At 39.0% G+C, this 21,147-nt stretch overlaps 1 protein-coding gene across 1 annotated transcript in view; it reads left to right on the plus strand.

Annotated features, from left to right (window-relative positions):
- LOC134661458 (insulin-like growth factor-binding protein complex acid labile subunit) overlaps window positions 1-18,802 on the plus strand; it is an 80,255-nt gene extending 61,453 nt beyond the window's left edge. Inside the window, exon 2 of the mRNA XM_063517556.1 lies at window positions 16,682-18,802. Within this exon, the coding sequence (XP_063373626.1) occupies window positions 16,682-18,404 (1,723 nt within the window). The 3' untranslated portion in view covers window positions 18,405-18,802. The remainder of the gene's footprint in view (window positions 1-16,681) is intronic.
- Window positions 18,803-21,147: the final 2,345 nt, after the last annotated feature.

The following is a 21,147-nucleotide window of genomic DNA, read 5'->3' on the forward strand; positions in this document are numbered from 1 at the left end:
ATGCCGCTTCTAAAAATACTAGTAAGAATGTGTGATCTCTACAACTTCTGGTATAAATCTGAGCAAAACCTAGTATGGGCTTAGGCAGATTTCTTTCAGACCCAGATTTGAGGTAGCGTGGTTCTTTCAATTTCAACGTTAGTTGGCAAGATAATAACACATCTAATGCCTCTTCTAAAAATACTAGTAAGAATGTGTGATCTCTACAACTTCTGGTATAAATCTGAAAAAACCTAGTATTGTCTTAGGCTGATATCTTTGGAACCTAGATTTGAGGTAGCCTGGTTCTTTCAATTTCAACGTTAGTTGGCAAGATAATAGCATATCTAATGCCGCTTCTAAAAATACTAGTAAGAATGTGTGATCTCTACAACTTCTGGTATAAATCTGAGCAAAACCTAGTATGGGCTTAGGCAGATATCTTTCCGACCCAGATTTGAGGTAGCCTGGTTCTTTCAATTTTAACGTTAGTTGGCAAGATGATAGCACATCTAATGCCGCTTCTAAAAATACTAGTAAGAATGTGTGATCTCTACAACTTCTGTTATAAATCTGAGCAAAACCTAGTATGGGCTTAGGCAGATATCTTTCCGACCCAGATTTGAGGTAGCCTGGTTCTTTCAATTTCAACGTTAGTTGGCAAGATGATAGCACATCTAATGCCGCTTCTAAAAATACTAGTAAGAATGTGTGATCTCTATAACTTCTGGTATAAATCTGAGCAAAACCTAGTATGGGCTTAGGCAGATATCTTTCCGACCCAGATTTGAGGTAGCCTGGTTCTTTCAATTTCAACGTTAGTTGGCAAGATGATAGCACATCTAATGCCGCTTCTAAAAATACTAGTAAGAATGTGTGATCTCTACAACTTCTGGTATAAATCTGAGCAAAACCTAGTATGGGCTTAGGCAGATATCTTTCCGACCCAGATTTGAGGTAGCCTGGTTCTTTCAATTTCAACGTTAGTTGGCAAGACGATAGCACATCTGATGCCGCTTCTAATAATTTTAGTATGTTAGTGTGATCTCGATTATTTCACACTAATAATTCATTTGTGAAGTTAGCAGCCTAAATACATTTCTTTAAATTTTAAGTTTATTTGGTCTCTGTTGGGTCAGATTTGATAGATTTATTATTTGTGTTACTTATGTAGTACTTATTTTTGTTAAGAAACATCGTTTTCGTTAATTATTTTCAATTTTTATCAAGACGATTTAATTTGGTCGGGTTATCATGGTCAGCTAACTTTGGGCTGCTAACTTCACACCGGTCATTTTTTCCCCACCTCAAAGCTTTCACTTGAAAAAAAAATAAGCATGTTTATTTAAAATGAACCGAGAGACGAACCTCCTCGCCATAGACTTCTGAAAGCAGTAGTCATAACTATATACTTATTAGAAATTCATCATGACTTCCTTAGTTGTAACAAAGTCCAAAGTTGCCCACATAAAAGTTTGGGGCATTACTATTCAACTTTGGCAAATTGCGAATTGTTTCTAGATATAAATGAACAAACGCGTGAAAATTGGCAAGATTTTGCAACATCTAAATGCAAGGTAAAATGATTATCGAATATTACTACGTTAAGTTCGTAAAAGTAAGCATCGAGTAGCGGAACTATCAGTACTGCTACATCTATTGTCAAGTAGCAGTACTGATAGTTCCGCTACTCGATGCTAGATGTAGACACTGAAATTAATATCTGAACTGATGTATGGAGTGAGCACTCTTGTCTTACTATATTTCTCTATGGTTAAGTGCAGCGTTACCAGTTGAAAGGCTTAGGAGTATAATCTGTTTATAAGCATTTAAGCGAAGTCGTCTAAGAGAAATCGATCATGTTCCCGGTGCATCCCGTGAAGTGTAAACTCGCCCAGTTGTTGAACCCCAATGTCGAGCTCGGCGAAGTTCAGCCGTAACTTGAGGCGACAAGATACCGCGACGGTTATTATATATTGCTTTGGCAACCTGCCTTATATTTATTAAAGCTGCTGCTGGTACATAACCTACTATATTTTCGACAGGTTATCGTTACCCAACTTTCGCTTCTTTTTAGGGTTCCGTACCCAAAGGGTAAAAACGGGACCCTATTACTAAGACTTCGCTGTCCGTCCGTTCGTCCGTCTGTCACCAGGCTGTATCTCACGAACCGTGATAGCTAGACAGTTGAAATTTTCACAGATGATGTATTTCTGTTGCCGCTATAACAACTAATACTAAAAACAGAATAAAATAAAGATTTAAGTGGGGCTCCCATACAACAAACGTGATTTTTAGGGTTCCGTACCCAAAGAGTAAAACGGGACCCTATTACTAAGACTCCGCTGTCCGTCCGTCCGTCCGTCCGTCTGTCACCAGGCTGTATCTCACGAACCGTGATAGCTAGACAGTTGAAATTTTCACAGATGATGTATTTCTGTTGCCGCTATAACAACAAATACTAAAAACAGAATAAAACTAGTAGTTCGCCCCGAACTGAGAACTCGCGGTTAACCAAAAATTATATAGCGATTGACTTTGTTGCACCTACTTAGGTACTCGTACAGTGCGACATAAAATAATAGAAAATAAATGAGGGCGCCACTTTCTACGTAACTTACACATGGCAACAATTTAGTATGGACATTTTTGAGTTCCATTTTATTTAATTTCTACTATTTTATGTCGCTCTATAGGCGGCAATGGATCAAAGATCGCGTGGATTTATTGCAAGGTGATTGATTTAAGCAAAGAGTAGTATGTATAATATAGTTGGCCAAGCAGATCTTGTCAGTAGAAAAAATGTAGGCGCGAAGGGATATGGTCTCATAGAAAATTTGAGTTTCGCGCCTTTTTCTACTGACAAGATTTGCTTTTTTGCATCAATTTTGAAGCACCATTTACAAGTTTAGCGTTAAGTAATATAGATGGCGCTATTTTTTTCGAATAAAGGGCTTCGTATACGGCTGTCCCTCCCCTGGATTTAAGTCACCACCATAGAAATTAAAATAAACTGTATCTGTGCTAAGCCGAAATATTTCCTGTCAAATGTCAAATACATATATTATGTTTATTCTATTTTATTTTTATCTTCCTAATTATTTCAAAATGGTAAATTTAAAAACGATATTATAAAAGTGTAAGTCGAGCACTTTCATTTGATACTAAACTCGACCATGTTTCTTGCAAAAAATTTACCAGAATAGCAAGACCTCTCACAAACAGCTTTTTGGCCTTCTAAGCTCTTCTAGCTCAATAACCTCTTGATCGGGCTTGCTCATAATTTAATGACTAAAATATAATGCCCTCGACTACACGATTACCCAATTTCATTTAAATTAGAACAAATTTACTTAAGTTATTGAGTATCAAACTATCTTCTGACAGTTCAGCTTAAAAACATCGAAATGCCGGGACGTGCCGCTAGCCAGCCGCGTGTTCAAAGTCGAATGTAAGAACTTCGCTTCGCTTCGCTCGCTCGTTCGATAAAGATTTAAGTGGGGCTCCCATACAACAAACGTGATTTTTGACCGAAGTTAAGCAACGTCGGGCGGGGTCAGTACTTGGATGGGTGACCGTTTTTTTGCTTGTTTTGCTCTATTTTTTGTTGATGGTGCGGAACCCTCCGTGCGTGAGTCCTTGCTCGACTCGACTCGCACTTGGCCGGTTTTTTGACCGAAGTTAAGCAACGTCGGGCGGGGTCAGTACTTGAATGCGTGACCGTTTTTTTGCTTGTTTTGCTCTATTTTTTGTTGATGGTGCGGAACCCTCCGTGCGCGAGTCCGACTCGCACTTGGCCGGTTTTTATTTATTCACTGAGAAAACGTTTTTTTTCATGAAATTATGGATTTAGGTATCATACACTATATTTATTATGACACTTCCAATAGGTGTATTCTGATTTTAATAACAGGTTAAAAATTAGATCTGGATTAGATATGGATCTAACTCTTAACCTATTATTAAAATCAAAATTCTTCTGTAAGTTTTCGAACCGAAACCTTTTAACTTGCAAAAATAAAATGAAATAGAAAAACGTAGGTCCTATACTTATGATTTTGATGCAGCTTATTTTGATATAAATATCAATGGTAAGCCTAAATTTAATGAGTCTGTATTGAGGCTAAAAATAGACATACCTAGGGATATTCATTCAAATAACTATTAGGATAACATGGTATTTAATGCAAGCAGATCAGCTGGGACAGATGCCTACTTGGGTGAACCTCTGTAGGATGCAATCTAAAATAACTTTTATTCTTAACATGGCTCTTAAATATGTATGTGCTAAAGCCTAACATTTATTCTGAACAAAGAACGAATTGACATACAACAATGCAGTTACTTAGTAATTTATATTAATAAATCATTAAGTATATATATATATATATATATATATATATTTGTATATTTATCCTGCAATATAGTAGAGACAATATCTATGTCATGAATAATTTGCATGCCTAAGTAAGATGATAATTAGTAATTATAATAATATCTGTTAGCGCTGTTGGCAGCACCGCCACCTTCGAGCCAACCAATGATGTGTTAGAACGCAGCCCTGCATCTCCAGGATGCCAACATGCACGGCGAGGTCAGCGGCCAACCAGAAAGCGCGATGCTGGCGCCAGAGTTTCGCCTATGCAACGCATCTCCAGGCAGCGCGCCGCAAGCACACTCTCTTGCATTCTAACCACCGTACCCATCGCGCGCGTGTCCTAGACAAAGAACCTTATATATTGTACTCATTGAATACCATTAAAAATGGTAATTTAATTTAACATTTGTTTTATTTAAATAGCGCCAAAAGGGCGCAAACATAAATTGGCGACCGTGACAGGACACGCGCGGAATATTTTGAGCCTTTTTACAGTGCCTGAGCAAAGGCCGCCATCTTGGGACGCTGTGGGCCTGGAGCCGGCGTCGACGCAAGCTACCAACCAACAACACCGCGTGCCATCGCCGCCAGCTCAAGATAAACCCGAAGACACAAGAGGGAAGGCAGCGGCGACTGGGTCCGGTTCAAAACTACGAGGAGCGTCGGCGCATAGCAACAAGGCGGCAGCGCGTGGCGGCTGGCGAATCGAGGAAAGTGCCGTGAGGGGTGCCCAACATAACCCGTTTTTTACCTTACCCCTTACCACCTAACCACTTACCTTACCTTTGCCATTCTTACCTTAAATACCTTTTGCCTTAACTTTAAACTTAAAATCCTTTTGGTAATTAAAACTCAACTTAAATTTCTTTGCGTAAATTGTAACGTAAATTCAACATTCCCAATAATAATTTAGTACCTACATTGACTTTGACCTTTACTTAACCTCACTTGACAACTTACTTTAAACTCAAATACCATTGAATTCCCTTACAACCTAACCTTAAAAGAGTGCTTATTGTGTAATTATTGCCTTCATTTGTGTTTTACTTTCAGAATAGTTCTTCAAAGTGTGATAATCGTGTGCGGGCTCGCTTTCTGCCACGTTGGCATATACCTACTGTTAACAGTGTTAAGCATCTGTTAAACTTTATTTCTGCTTAAATGCCTATCGGGGCTTTCTTAATTTCATTTAAACTATAGTGAAGTGCTATTATTCATTCCATTTAAAATTTAAAGACGTACTTTTCTAAAAACCAGTGAAATTGCATGAGCCTTTTTTTATTTCGTGACGAAACCTTTTTAATCACGCATTCACGCTTAATTCATTTGCACTTAAAGGCCCAAACGTGTGTTCTCTTAAAATTTGACTTTCTTAATTGTATTCCGAGTACCTACGCTGACCTAATCAGATTCTTTTTAACTTCACCGCTGCTTGCATCTTGGTTTGTGTTCGCATATGCACATATTCGTTTGCACAATTTCAGTGGGCAACCTGTCGAAGTGCGTGCCGCGTGCCACGAATACATCGTGCCACGCCCACATCTATCACCACGTGGCAAGTTGTCCAGTGTGAAGCCGCAAGCTGCTGCGACACACCAAGGGCACCTCTGCGTAGCTGTTGAAGTCACTAAGGGGCGTAAGCTGTTTTGCCAATTTTTATTTTCTTACGTGGATAACTTTAAACTCGCATTTAAATTAAAATTTTGTTGTTAAGACTTGCTAGCTCAGCTAAAAACATAATTCAACATGACTGAAGCAGCAAAAAGGGAAGCTCTTTTGGCAGAACTACGTGTTAAACGTGGCTCCATAAAGGGCCAGGTTTCTAAATTCCGTGGCTACTTAAAAACAATTACAGAGGATGAAGTGCTAACCGGTGTTAAATTCAACGAGCTGACCTTAAGATTAAATAAAGTTATAGAGTTATCCACGCGCCTTGACGAGCTGCAAACTTCGATAGAAGTAGCTAACTCTGACAATCTTGACAGTGAACTTTTAGAACGGGACACTAATGAGACTCATATTAACACTGCTATAGCTACAGCTCAGAGTATACTTGAACGCTCTCAGGCTCAAAAAATGTCACCGGAGACTTCTGTTAAAACCTGTTCTTCAGGAGGCTGTCACTCGGAGCATCTCGGCTTCAAGCTCCCTCAAATTAAAATCTCTAAATTTGACGGATCTTATTATAAATGGATGGAATTCAAAGACCTTTATGAATCTTTAATTCATAATAATGAACACATTAAGCCTATCCATAAGTTTCATTATCTGAGTTCCTATCTTGAGGGAGAGGCTTCGAGAGTCATAGCAAATTTAGAAGTTTCCGCTGCCAACTACACTGAAGCCTGGAAACTTTTATGTGACAGGTTCAGTAACAAAAGGCAACTGATTACTAACCACTTAAATGCTTTATTTAATTTAGAGCCCATACAGCGAGAATCTGATAAATCATTAAGATTTTTAAGCGACCATGTTACTAAAAACCTCCGTGCCCTTAAAACATTGGGGCAACCAACGGAGCACTGGGATACAATGTTAGTACATTTGTTAGCGGCTAAATTGGACACTAATACTAATTCAAAATGGGAAGAGCATAGAAACACTCTTAAGGAGTGGCCCACACTTGAAGATTTTAGGGAATTTTTAAAGAATCGTGCAGATATTTTAGAAAACCTATACCGCTCAAAGCGGGACAAACAAGCTAACCACAAGCCAGAGCCTGTGGCTAATAAAACTTCATTTAAACATGATAAAAACATAAAAACCTTCATGATTTCAGAGAAACAAAGTGACAACAAGGGTCGGCCGTGCGTCGTGTGCCATGGCGATCACAGGGTGTACGACTGCCCAGTCTTTAGAAAAATGTCAGTCGACGAGCGCTGGGCGCGGGCGTCCACCCTGAAGCTGTGCCATGTCTGCCTCCGACCGGACCACGAGACCCGCGCTTGCAAGTTAAACGGCTGTCGCGTATGTAAGAGACGACACAATACATACCTACACACCTCACCAACTAACACTTCTAATAGTGGAGCTAACATGGAACAGACAGTTCAGTCTACCGATAGTGCTAGGGTTAATGTAGCCTGCGCCTCCACTATGCTAACTTCTGACAGTGCAGAGGTGCATCACACCTTCACTGCTAATACTTTGCTTACCAATAGCGAAGCATTGCTCTCAACTGCTCTAATTGAAATAGTTAACCCTTTCAACAATAAAAAAGAAACTGTGAAGTGTCTGTTAGATAGCTGCTCACAGTCTAATTATCTTACTGAAGCATTAAGACAACGCTTGCAACTTGATCTTCAGCCTCTAACTGCCTCAAATGTTACAGGAATAGGAAATACGCCTCTGACCTATAAGCCTGTACGTTGTGCAGCTCATATTAAATCTAAATTAAGCGATTTCAATGCCAATCTTGACTTTCTAGTTTTAGACCAAATAACTGATCGCTTCCCACTAAAATATGTTGACGTTAGTCAACTTAATTTACCTGCTACTATGCAGCTTGCAGACCCAACCTTTAATGTGCCATCCCAAATTGATATGCTGTTGGGAGTGGAAATGTTTTGGTCAATTGTAACAGGTGCTGCAAAAACAATGCCAACGAGCAAGCGCACCTTCCTAATCCCATCTAAACTTGGGTGGCTAGTAGCTGGCCCGGTAGAGGGAGCCACTACACATGTAAATTCGGTAACCACACGTAGCCATCTTTGCTTAGCTGATCTGTCGGCCCAAATGACAAAGTTTTGGGAGACAGAGGAGCTGCCGTCAGAGGCGGACTCCATCAAAAATGGGAGTGAGTTCGACTCTCACCCCATAGAAAAACACTTTGTTGAAAATACCTATCGCCAATCTGACGGCAGGTTTGTAGTGCGTTTACCTTTAAAAGATACACCAGACTGCCTAGGCAACACATTCAACATAGCTAAAAAGCGCTTATTTAACTTAGAAAAGCGTTTTAGTAAACAGCCTGAGCTTAAATCAATGTATGTTGATTTCATAAATGAATATAGGGATTTAGGGCATCTGTCGGAGTCTAAGCAATGTTATACAGCCAACCACCTCCCTCATCACCCTGTGATGAAGGAGAGTGAATCTACTCGCTTAAGAACTGTGTTCAACGCTAGTTGCCCAACCTCCTCTGGTTATTCTATCAATGATATCCAGTTGGTAGGACCAAATATCCAAAACTCACTGTTTGAAATATTGCTTAGATTCCGTCAGTACAGGTATGTGCTCTCGGGTGACATAGAAAAACAATACAGGCAAATTTTAATGAATGAAATGGACAGAAACCTACAAGTGATTCTATGGCGCGAAGACGAGCACCTACCTATACGCTCTCTCACTTTAAATACAGTAACGTATGGCTTTGCGTCGGCGAGCTGGCTAGCGGCTCGCTGTTTGTGGCAGTTAGGGGCTGAGAGCAAGGATCCTTTGATTAGGACCATTATACAAAATGATTTTTACTGTGATGACTTATTAACAGGCGCAGACTCTGAATCAGAGCTGCTTCATATACAGGCCGGCGTCTCACAGTCTTTAGCCTCTGGTTGTTTCAATTTGCGTAAATACCGTTCGAATTCAAACGCGTTACTAAAGTCAGATTTCATTAATCAAGATGATCATCTAGCTTTGAGTCAAGCTTGTCAAACACTTGGACTGGGGTGGCAACCCAGCCAAGATATATTAAACTTTTCAATTAAAAATGATCACTCTGATGAAACAATTACAAAACGAACAATTTTGTCTAAAACGTTCCAAGTATTTGATCCCTTAGGTCTTTTAAGCCTGTGCACAGTCAAACCTAAGATATTAATACAAACTTTGTGGAAAGAAGGCAAATCTTGGGACGAGCCAGTTTCGCCTGAAATACAGCGAATCTGGTCGCGATTTATAAAAAAATTGCATCACATTAAAGGACTCAGTATACCTAGATATGTATTGTGCGAGGCGCCCTCCACAATAGAACTACATTGCTTTTCTGACGCTGCAGAGACTGCATATGCAGCCTGCATTTATGTAAAAACTATTTCTGACTCGGGTGAACAACAAGTCCACCTGCTGTGTGCGAAAGACAGAATAGCTCCAATCCGGCGCACAACTATACCACGATTAGAATTAGCTGGGTGCTTGTTAGCAGCACAAACATATGCAGCCGTAGTAGGAGCCTGGAGACGTCCTGTCTCTCGCACAATATTCTGGACTGACTCTAGCTGCTGCCTGGCTTGGCTAAAGACAGACAGATCCAAACTTAAAACTTTTGTAGCAAACAGAGTAGCCGCTATAGCCAGTCTCACTCCCGGAGCCACCTGGAGACATGTACCTACAAAAGAAAATCCAAGTGATCTTGCAACGCGTGGTGTTGATCCACAGCATGTCTCTGGAAACGCTCTGTGGTGGAAGGGCCCCGAGTTTCTATTAAAGCCTGAAAATGAATGGCCAGAGCTAAATTCTGTCGAGCCGGAGGTCTTGCCAGAAATCAAAGTAATGTCTATGCTTACAAGCACAGACGATGGACCATCTGTCATTGATTTTAATAGATTTTCTAAATATAAAAGGCTACAACATACTATGGCTTATGTGCGCCGTTTCATAAATAACTGTAAGCCCAGCCTGCCTAAATTAACTGGCTCGCTATCGCCACAAGAGCTTACAGACTCTTTGCATACTTTAGTTAAAATTGCACAACAGCAGTCATTTGCTTCTGAACTTGAAACGATGCGCAAAGGTCATAGGTTGAGTCCTAGATCACACATTATAACTCTGAACCCATTTTTGGACTCACAAGGTCTCTTGAGAGTCGGGGGAAGGCTAGATGCTTCAGATTGTAGTTACGAACAGAAGCATCCCATGTTATTACGTGCTAAACACACACTAACCAAACTCATTTTTACACATGAACACATACGTCTCTTACATGCAGGACCACAGCTATTGCTATGCTCAGTACGGGACTTGATATGGCCAGTCGGGGGCAGAAACGTCGCAAGGAGCACGGCCCACAATTGTGTCACTTGTAAAAGAATCGCTGGCCAAACTTTAAAAAATATAATGGGCAATTTACCAGCGCAGCGCATAAATGCTGATTTTCCATTCACGTCAACAGCTGTTGACTTTGCAGGTCCTTATTTAATAACAGATCGCCGTGGACGTGGATGTAAAATCACTAAATGTTATCTGTGTCTATTTATATGCTTAAGATATAAATGTGTTCATTTAGAAGCTGTTAGCGACCTGTCTAAAGATGCATTTGTGCTGGCACTCCGCAGATTTATCGCCAGGCGCGGCAGACCTGCGGAGCTGTTTTGTGATAATGGTAGAAACTTTGTAGCTGCAGCCAAAGAGATAAATGATTTTTTTAAGTTATATGAAAACGATATATCTGATTTTGCAGCTGGTCAAGGTATAAAATTTAAATTTGCGCCAGCTTATGCTCCTAACTTTAATGGCTACGCGGAGGCCGGCATTAAAAGCGCCAAATTTCACCTCAAACGAGTTTTGGGCAATACACACCTTACCTTTGAGGAACTTTCGTCTCTTTTTAGCCAAGTGGAGGCAATTTTGAACAGTAGGCCTCTCTGCCCACTCTCCTCCTCCCCTAATGACTTTTACCCCCTTACTCCCGGGCACTTTCTCATTTTTAGGCCGCTCACGTCGCTGCCGGCTCCGCCACTGCAAGACCGGAACCCGAACCGCCTGGACCGCTTCCTGAGGCTAGAACAGCTGCGGCAACACTTCTGGAAACGCTGGTCGACCGAGTTCGTGTCCCTACTGCAACAACGCTACAAGTGGCGCGAGAGGCAACGCGATCTACAGCTCGGAGAGCTCGTACTCATTAAGGAGGAAGGCTTGCCGCCTTTGCTATGGCGCATGGGCAGAGTCGTCAAACTATATAACGGAAAGGATGGCGTGCCGCGCGTAGCTGACATCAATACCGCTAGAGGGATAGTCAAGCGAGCACTCAACCGAATATGTCCGCTGCCTGTACAACAGAGAGAGTCCTGAAAGACCCTCGGCTTTCAGCGTCCCGGAGTATGTTAGCGCTGTTGGCAGCACCGCCACCTTCGAGCCAACCAATGATGTGTTAGAACGCAGCCCTGCATCTCCAGGATGCCAACATGCACGGCGAGGTCAGCGGCCAACCAGAAAGCGCGATGCTGGCGCCAGAGTTTCGCCTATGCAACGCATCTCCAGGCAGCGCGCCGCAAGCACACTCTCTTGCATTCTAACCACCGTACCCATCGCGCGTGTCCTAGACAAAGAACCTTATATATTGTACTCATTGAATACCATTAAAAATGGTAATTTAATTTAACATTTGTTTTATTTAAATAGCGCCAAAAGGGCGCAAACAATATCGGATTATATATTATGTGAGCGGGTAACCCTTACATACATTTACATACAATTAACACTGTCAACCCAGAAGTCGGCGGCGAGATCCCCTGTCTTTACGAAACGTAGTTATATACACCCAGCTGCAAAATTACATGACCACTTATTGAATGTATTCATTCGAATGCGCTAAACAGTCGACGTCAATAGTTATTTGTTTTACAAGGGGGCAAAGTTGTTGTTTAACCGCTCGTGCTAATATTGATACCTGAGCAAGCGAAAGATTCCAAAATAGAACCACGAGTGTAGCGAGTGGTTCGAAAAATGGAATCTTGAGCGTTGCGAGGGTTTCAAAGCACGAGGGTTAAACAAAATTTGCTCCCGAGTGAAACACAAAATTTTTCACCACACCAACCCGAAGCAAATATTAAATGTAAAATATCAAACAAAATCAAACCAAATCAAATCCAAATGAATGTTATTGAATATTTATCATCCAAAATCATCATTTAAAAGTCAATTCTACCGTAAAACATAAGAAAACAACTCAAAATTTGCATTTGATTACTTTGCCTCACATGTGAATAAAATGCAACTTTGCTATCAGTTTTTGAAGTGTGAGTGTAAGCCTTTCCGAGCTGGTGTAGTGAAAAGATATGTTACGCCTTATTATAAAGGAGTAAGGTGTCAAAGTGTAAACTGAAGTACATATTATAAACGTTTTCTACTCCCGTACTTTTATTTATCATTTAAAGGGTCGTGCACACATCTTTAAATCCCTATCTTATAGTTGCCAAGACAAGTTTTTAGTCTATTCCCCTAAAAAGTATTTGTGCATACACGCAGTATCTTTTTGGCACTTTTACGATACTTCGTGTAATCATCACTTAAAAAATATTATATGAAATACATTATTGCCAACCTAATTTTAATTGTCATCTCTGACAGATGAGTGAACCATAGACATGTTTTTTTTTTATTTAATTCATTCTTTTCCCGCCCGTACCTTTTATTCTTTGCTACTTTAATCCAGTAAAATTATAGAATATTCTAACATGGCTCTAATAAGTCTGCAAAAAATCATAATTCATAACTAACGGATTTGACGTAAACGCTAAATGTATAAAATTACTGTATTACTTCTTGAATGAAAAATATTTGTTAAATTTACAATTTTATTTCAAAGTAAGTGCTTGGTCGTAGAAAAAGTATTGTATGCAACGTTGTTTAACTGAGTCAAAAAATACTCGCGGCGTCTTTATTAACAATTTTCGGCTTCGCCTCAAATTGTTACTCACGCCACTCGCCTTTTTTTGACCTCTCTTAAACAACGATTGCATAAAATACTTTAACCTAGGTAGGTACCAACTTCTACATGCTGTTTCCTATTAAGAAATAAATAACTAATTATAAGTGTTTTTCAGGATAAAATCATGCCTCTTATGATACCGACAGTGACAAAGGTCACGTTAATTTTCCCTTATGCCAGTGCCAGGGACATAACATTGGTAGTTTGATGGAATTTAATTAGCATTCAGACGACGCCAAGTTAAAACAATGATTAAAACATCCTGCTGTATACAGACGTGGGGCTTATAATGGAATGTTTATAGTAATTACGTTAGACGATATTACACGTTAACACGTATGTTAAGTCAAACCAAGTCGGTCAAATTTGGTCGAATCATTGCTAGTTTGGGGTACCTATACAATGAACATAGAACCATGGTGTACCTGTATATCTATCTATCTATCTAATACCTTTAAACGAGCAATTCTTGTATATTTATTTATTTATTTATATATATATTTTGAGGATCTCGGAATCGGCTCTAACGATTTCGATGAAATTTGCTATATGGGGGTTTTCGGGGGCGAAAAGTCGATCTAGCTAGGTTATATCTCTGGAAAAACGCGCATTTTTGAGTTTTTATATGTTTTCCGAGCAAAGCTCGGTCTCCCAGATATTAACGTTAAATTGAATAAGTTATAAGTGTTAAGCTTGTAATTTCTGTAATTTCTCAGTTCCATGATTCATGGTTTGTATCGCCAGAACCACACCGCGTTTCGCAGCCAAGAGGTACCTATAAGATTTGTGTGCTCTGGAGATTGGCCTATTTAAAGCTTTTAATTTATAAATGAAAGCAAAGCCGTTTATTCAAATGAGAACGGCAGACTTTAAGAGGTTTACAACGGATTCGAGGTACCCTCGAGCTTTACGTGTAAGTAGATTGTTACGAGGTAGCCTCATCCCAACTAAGATAAGAAAGTAAAATTGGTTGAGCGGGATTTTAACTAGTAGCCGTTTATTCTTAATAGTTCTAGTTAGGATTCCGTAGAGACTGTAAAGCACGTTTTTTTTTGTATGCCGTTGTACTTATATCATGTCTTATCATAACCTTTGGTTTTACTACATTTATACGGCATTATTACATTATAGTAAGAAGAATGTGTAGTTCCATATTTATGTACGAGTATTTTAGGTTAGGTTAGCTTAAGAAATAAGTAACAATTCCAATAAATTATTAATAAACGCCATTGGTACAGTCAGAGTCAAAAGTAGTTGTTCAGATCTGATTACGCCTTTCTCTAACATTATACAAAAAGAGATGTCTCTATATGTAGAACAATTAGACTGTAAGGGATAGGTACTTTTGAATGCGAACTGCAGATATTTATCTCTAGTTGGGAGAGTATTCCAGGGTGGCAGATGTTTTTTGCCGGTTGTTTCATCCGCTACTATTGATGCTGACGGTACACACATTCTATTTTTTCCTGAAAAGTAGAGGTGTTAAAAATAATAACGGAAAATTCAAGTTTAAACGATAATGTCTAAAGTGCCTAGTTGCAATGTCTTTAGAAGCGGGCTAAGTTTCAGCCGGTGGGATGTCTAGTTGATATATTTGCCAGCAGGTGACATTTATATTAGAGGAGCATAGGGCTTAAAGTAGCAGAGGTAAATAGTAACAAGCGAATATCTAAAGGACTCAGACGTTGCACATGACTGGTATTCTTTATACACTGTCCTCTAAACAACATTTAACTAAGTGAATTCTTAGGGGGAATGTGTTTTGGCAGGAAGAATATTTTTGAAGTGAAAACTTCTTTAGTGGCGCTGGGCACTTTTTGAGGTGAGTAAAAAATTATAAACTCGAGACAGCGTAAGGCGATCACGTGACCGTAAGGTTTAGATGGCCACTCAATTAGATGGCATGGCAAAGAAAAACTCAATGACATAATTCAATATAGCTAACACCTTGATGAAATCTATCTATCTATCTAATATCTATCTTATCTTATCTTATACCTTTAAACGAGCAATTCTTGTTTATTTATTTATTCATTTATATATATATTCCGGGGATCTCGGAAACGGCTCTAACGATTTCAATGAAATTTACTATATGGGGGTTTTCGGGGGCGAAAAATCGATCTAGCTGGGTCTTATCTCTGGGAAAACGCGCATTTTTGAGTTTTTACATGTTTTCCGAGCAAAGCTCGGTCTCCCAGATATTCGCTAATAAAAGTGAACTCTAGTACTGGTGAATAAAACTCAAAATATCATGATTCATGACCATTATATTTAGATGCGAGGTCAGCAAGGTAACTTTACAATTTCTATTCGAATTTTAAACAATTAACGCTACAAATTTGAATTTCGAATTTTAAACAAGCTCACCAGCAACCAGCGACCAGCAATTTCGGAACTAAAGTTTTTCAATAGAATGAAGGATGGATCAATTATACAGTGCTGCAGACATTTTGGACTAGTCATTGAGTTTTCACTTCTGTCGGCACTCCCGGAGTGCAACCCGTTGTTTTTTTTTTACAATTATCATTATCCGCATGTATAATGTACAAGTGATAATCGTCGTAAACGCAAATAATTATCATTCTGGCTATTGTCTGAATTGTAGGAAAAACTCTTAAAAAGTAACATTCCGACACCTTAAAATATTCCAACTATAATACCTTACTTTAAACTAGTATATCTAATGAGGAGTAGATTCGAGTATTGTATTTAATATTATTCATACCTACATGTTGATAACTTGTGATTCCTGACATGCATGTGTAACGGTACAAATGTATGAAGTAGGTACGTGTGATGAATAAAAATATCATACGCCATCACGAGTTCACAAGTCACGACATTATAATTATAATCACAGTCTGCAAAAATATTTTCTGAAATTGTAATTTTGTAATACCCAAGTTTTATACAAAAAAGGGATTTGCTAGAAATATTTTTCATAACGCAAATAGCGCCGCTACAATACCTACATAGACGTGACAAAACTAAACAAGAAGGCTTTCCATTAAGGTGCGAATGAATATTTTGGAATTTCACAAAATGGATGACGCTCAGTCGTCGTGTCAGAAGGCTTTTGTTATCTGCGCGTTATTTTTCAGGGGTTTTGGATTCCGCGGACAAAGCGGGCCGCATATTTCACTAGGCTCTAATCTCGTTAGTAGCTCACAGAGTTTAAGCAAGTTTTTACACTTTCGCGCGTTTTTTCTGTTGATTTATTTGGCTCGGTTCAGCAGATATTTTAGCGGCAATTAGGTGCTGTTAACGCATAGGTACCTAATATTTTACCGGTTCCTACCTATTGTAAAATCCTATATACCGCTCTGTATAAGATGAATAAGTGAGCAATTTTAATTCAACTTATTATATTCTTATGTATGTAGATGTAGTTGATAATCGAATGTCCTTAAATCGTTCAGTCCCTTAAATATGTGTAAACATGTATAAAAATAATAATTACTCCTCTTTTTGCACCCTTTCTCTGTTGAACCCTATGGTTGACAGGGTTAAATTTGCATTAATTAGGCCCTTCATATATTTATGTTTTTTTAAAAGGTACTTATACAGGTTTTAACACGACCATTTTTTTACGTTTTACTGAATTCAAATACAAATTAAACGAAACGAGACGCTAATGAGTGAGCACAAAGTAATAAATAAATATTTTGTTACAGGAGATGGAGACATCTTTGGATGATGGTGTGGGTGATGGTAATGGTGGTAGATCGCAGCTCTGGCGCTGAGAGTATCTGTCCCGAGGAGTGCCGGTGTCACTCGCACTACGACGCAGACGAGGGGCACGAGTTGCGCGTCAGCTGCACGCGCGGCGGCATGCGCGCTGTGCCCGTCGACTTCCTGGACCGCAACGCGCAGGTTCTGGTCATTTCGGCACCGCAGGAACGACCCAACTTCCTCACCATCGGGCCCATCTTCACACAACCAACACCGTTCTCCAATCTCCGACAACTCCACATCGTCAATTCAAACGTACCCTCGATAGGCCAGTACTCCTTCTGGGGGCTTCAAAATCTACAACTTATCAACTTGACATATAACAATTTAACCGCAATAGGGACCGATAATTTCCGGGGACTCATTAATCTTACCGAACTACATCTCGACCATAACCGTATAGCGACAATGCCCAGCGACACTTTCAGACACCTCACATCTTTGAGAATATTAATTCTGGCAAACAATCAAATTTCTTCTCTAGTGCCTAGACTTTTTCGAATGCTAGCTAAACTATATCAACTGGACTTGAGTTATAATCCTTTAGCTGATTTGAACCCCGAAGTGTTCAAAGACATACAACACTTAAGAATATTCAAGTGCAGAAAATGTATTTTACGAAGAGTGAATACACAGATTTATCATTTGATTCCTCATTTAGAAGAGTTAGATTTAGGAGAAAACCAATTCAAATATCTCACCTCTGATGAATTTATAAGTCTTAAGAAATTAAAAAAGCTGAAACTGGATGGAAACCAGTTGTCGGTGGTGGTGGACAACATGTTCGGGCGCAACCGGGAGTTGAAAGTGCTGTCCTTGGCCCGCAACCGCCTGGCGCTGCTCGCGCCCGCTGCGCTCACGAACCTAACCTCCCTTCTACATCTGGACATCAGTCACAACAAAATAGACAGGTTCCATCTGCAGACTTTTGCGCCTCTTGTTGAATCATTGAAGACTATCAATTTCAGCGGAAACAACCTGCCATTGAACGAGATTGCGATAGCTCTTCAGATACTACCAGAAATTCATGGTGTTGGGCTTGCTAACCTTTCCCTGGAAATTATACCACCAAATTTTTTTACGTATAATGAGCATCTAATTGCCTTAGATATGTCCTGGAATAAAATAACAAAGTTTCCGTTTAAACTTCTGGCAAAAACCAAATTTTTACAAAGACTAGACATTTCACACAATAAGTTACAAGCGTTGAGTGAACAGGACTTGCAAAGACTGGAAGCCATAGCGCAAGTTCATTTGGCTAAAAACTCATGGCATTGTGATCAGTGTTCGGCTGGAACCATGCTGGTGTATATGTCTACTACAGTTCTTAATTCTACCATTAGAAATCTTAAATGTTATTCTCCGATGCGGTTACGGGGAACCAGTTTTGCGAGCTTGAGTTTCGATCGGTTGGATCCGTGTCCCAGTACGCACGAAGCCCAGATGAGTGTCATAGCAGGGCTGATGTTGTTATGTGTCGCAGTTTTAGCGGCTGTAGCGGCAGCGTTGTGCTACTCGCGGCGTCGCGCCGCTCAATACTACACTAACGAGGAGAAGCGGCGTGAACACGAACACGACCACCCCGAAGAGCTGTTGGGACGGACCGAGCTGGGCAGCGTGGCTACGATCCACGCGCCGTACCACCTGGTGTCGAAGGGCAGCTAACGGCGAGCTCCAACGCCGGCGCCGGCGCGGCCGCCCCGCGCGCACCTCTTGCAGCTGCCACCCCGCCGCGAGCCTCTGGCTTCAGTCTCAACACCAGCGCTGGATTCTCACCCGCTGCACTTCTTCCCTCCTCCGCCAGCGCCACTTCTAGAACCCGCTCTTTCGAATGATATGTGATATGAGTACCAAGATGATCTTGTGTAAAGCCAAAGATTATGAACGTTCTATGACTTTCACTAAAAGTAACTATAGGTTCTAGATTGGACATTGTTGATAGTGACTATAGTTAGACATCGACATAAAAAATATCGAAAAATATTTTTCTACAGCTATATAGTATTTTATAAGCGATTTATCAAAGATTTCCTGAAACAGGACGATAATTATATTAAAATAAAAATATTAAAAATTAGTTTGAGTATTTAATAGATTAAGCAAATTATTTATCGTAGAATTACGTTTACGTTAAAAAGTAACGTCAACTTTTGTTTCTAGTAAGAATCCCGGTTAAGTATATCTTAAATTACAAGCAGTGTAATTCTTTTATTCTTTTATCGAAGTGCGATGATACTAATAAACCGCATTACCTACTCATAAAAAATATTTGAAACTTTAAAAGCATTGCAGCATTAAATCTACTCCTCTAATTTTGATACAAATAATATAATAAAAATAGTGTTTGTTAACAATTCTTAATACGTCAGATCAAGTTAGTATCTGTTTAAATTAAATTATGTTAAATGTGGGACGGGACAAGAACTGAGTTTTACGGAATGTAATTAAATAATTAAAATCATATTTTGAAGTGGTTCATTAACAGTAATTCGCAATGGTAACAATAAAATAGAAATAACAGATTAAAGACACTAAAAGTACAAAGTACACACACACATTACTTTTGAGTGTAAATATTTGATTATATCAGCTACCTATATATGTATAACCAATAGAGTCTAACAGAATTGAGTATATTTGTTTTCTACGAGTTAGGACTTTTCTTAAAGGTTTTCTAGGGCAAGAAAAACTAATTGAGCTATCTTTTTTTACAATTAGAAGCAAATTTTATGCTCTACGCACAAATAAGTAAGCACATAAAATATAAAGTGATACAATGCATACCTAAATACTCTTTATTACCAATAAAATATTTTCTATTTTCTGTTAAACATTACTAAAAACTGTGCTGCTGTTTTTTGATAATGTACCTATTAGACAATTAGGCAGGTATTACCAATGAGTGTGCCAATCTAATCATTATAAATAAATACAAACTTTCAACGTATCGTACCCGGTAGTGTTAAAGCAATACATTTTATTTAAAATTTGGAAAAAAGAGAAATGCTATTGATGTGGAATTTTTTGTTGCAAAACATACAGACTCTTGCAATTTCCCTTTCGGCCGTCATCGCAACCATGTTTCGCAACCAGGTGCGACGGAAGAATTTTCCTGCTTTGTTTGCAACTAGTTGTAAATGAGGAATAATTAACGTAATACACAACCAGTTGCCAGCAAAGATTTTTTTTTGTCGTATAGTTGTGCCAAAATACCGTTTATTCTTTATACGCAACTAAACTGTAGAATTCATTTGAACAAGTTTACAGATATGTTAAAAGCAGCATTGCTTTATAAATATAATTTATATATTTCGCCAGGGACAACAGCCTGCGAATACCATCTTCGCCATGGCCAAGACTAGAGTGAAATTGTGGAAGCAGAGGACAATTTGGTTGACCATGCAGCCGATATAGTGCGAATTATGAGGTTGCCATTGAATTTAGTACAGTTTGTAGTAAATTTATTATGTTAGCAATATTATACGCACTATTGCACTATAATCCTATGTGTACTTTGTTCCTCCTTTAACTTTTGGGCACTGTCTCTGTCAAATAAAAAAGGTAACAAATGAAGTAAACATAATTGTTAGGTATATGTATTTATATTATATGTATCGTGTATATTATGTGTGTAAAATTTTTTAAATTAGCTTTGCGGTTTATATTAAATTTTGTTAGTAGTAGTAGCAGTTGCACCGCCCACAATCTCTCTGCTTTGCCTTAAGGTTGACTGGTAGAGAATGCTTTTGGCATTAAGTCCGCCTTTTGTACGATAAGTTTTCTTTTGTGCAATAAAGTTTAAATAAATAAATAAATAAATATATTTATATTTTAAACAAACAAACAAACACAAAACACCATCTACTCCGTGGGTTAACCCACGGAGATAACATTGCCCACCCAAATAAAAATTACCTAGTTTTATAAATTAGTACTCTGAAGAATATGCAGGGTATACTATACTCGTACTACCACGTTCATATAGGTTGCATAGCAAGAAAAGATAAATATTTATTGGCAACTGGTTACGAAACTTAGTTGCCAATGCGTAAAATGGTTTACGCGTTGGTAACTGGTTGCGTATCAAGACAAAACATTCGCCTACTGCAACTAGTTACAAACAAAGCAGGAAAATTCTTCCGTCGCACCTGGTTGCGAAACATGGTTGCAATGACGGCCGAAAGGGCAATTTCTATAAGTATTTCGATTTGAAGATTTTTTTATCGATATGTTGGATACTTATATAGTAGATCGGCAATAAAACATGACTTAAATAATGATACATCTTGTGTACCTAGATTATTAAGTATGTTCAAGTTGTTTTCTTCGAATACCTTTTTTTTAAGCAGTCCTGCAGTCGCACTTGAAGTTTTTTATTGTTTGTAATAGTAATAGGAATAGTAATACA

This window comes from Cydia amplana, chromosome Z, assembly GCF_948474715.1.
Source record: "Cydia amplana chromosome Z, ilCydAmpl1.1, whole genome shotgun sequence".
Classification (NCBI taxonomy): domain Eukaryota; kingdom Metazoa; phylum Arthropoda; class Insecta; order Lepidoptera; family Tortricidae; genus Cydia; species Cydia amplana.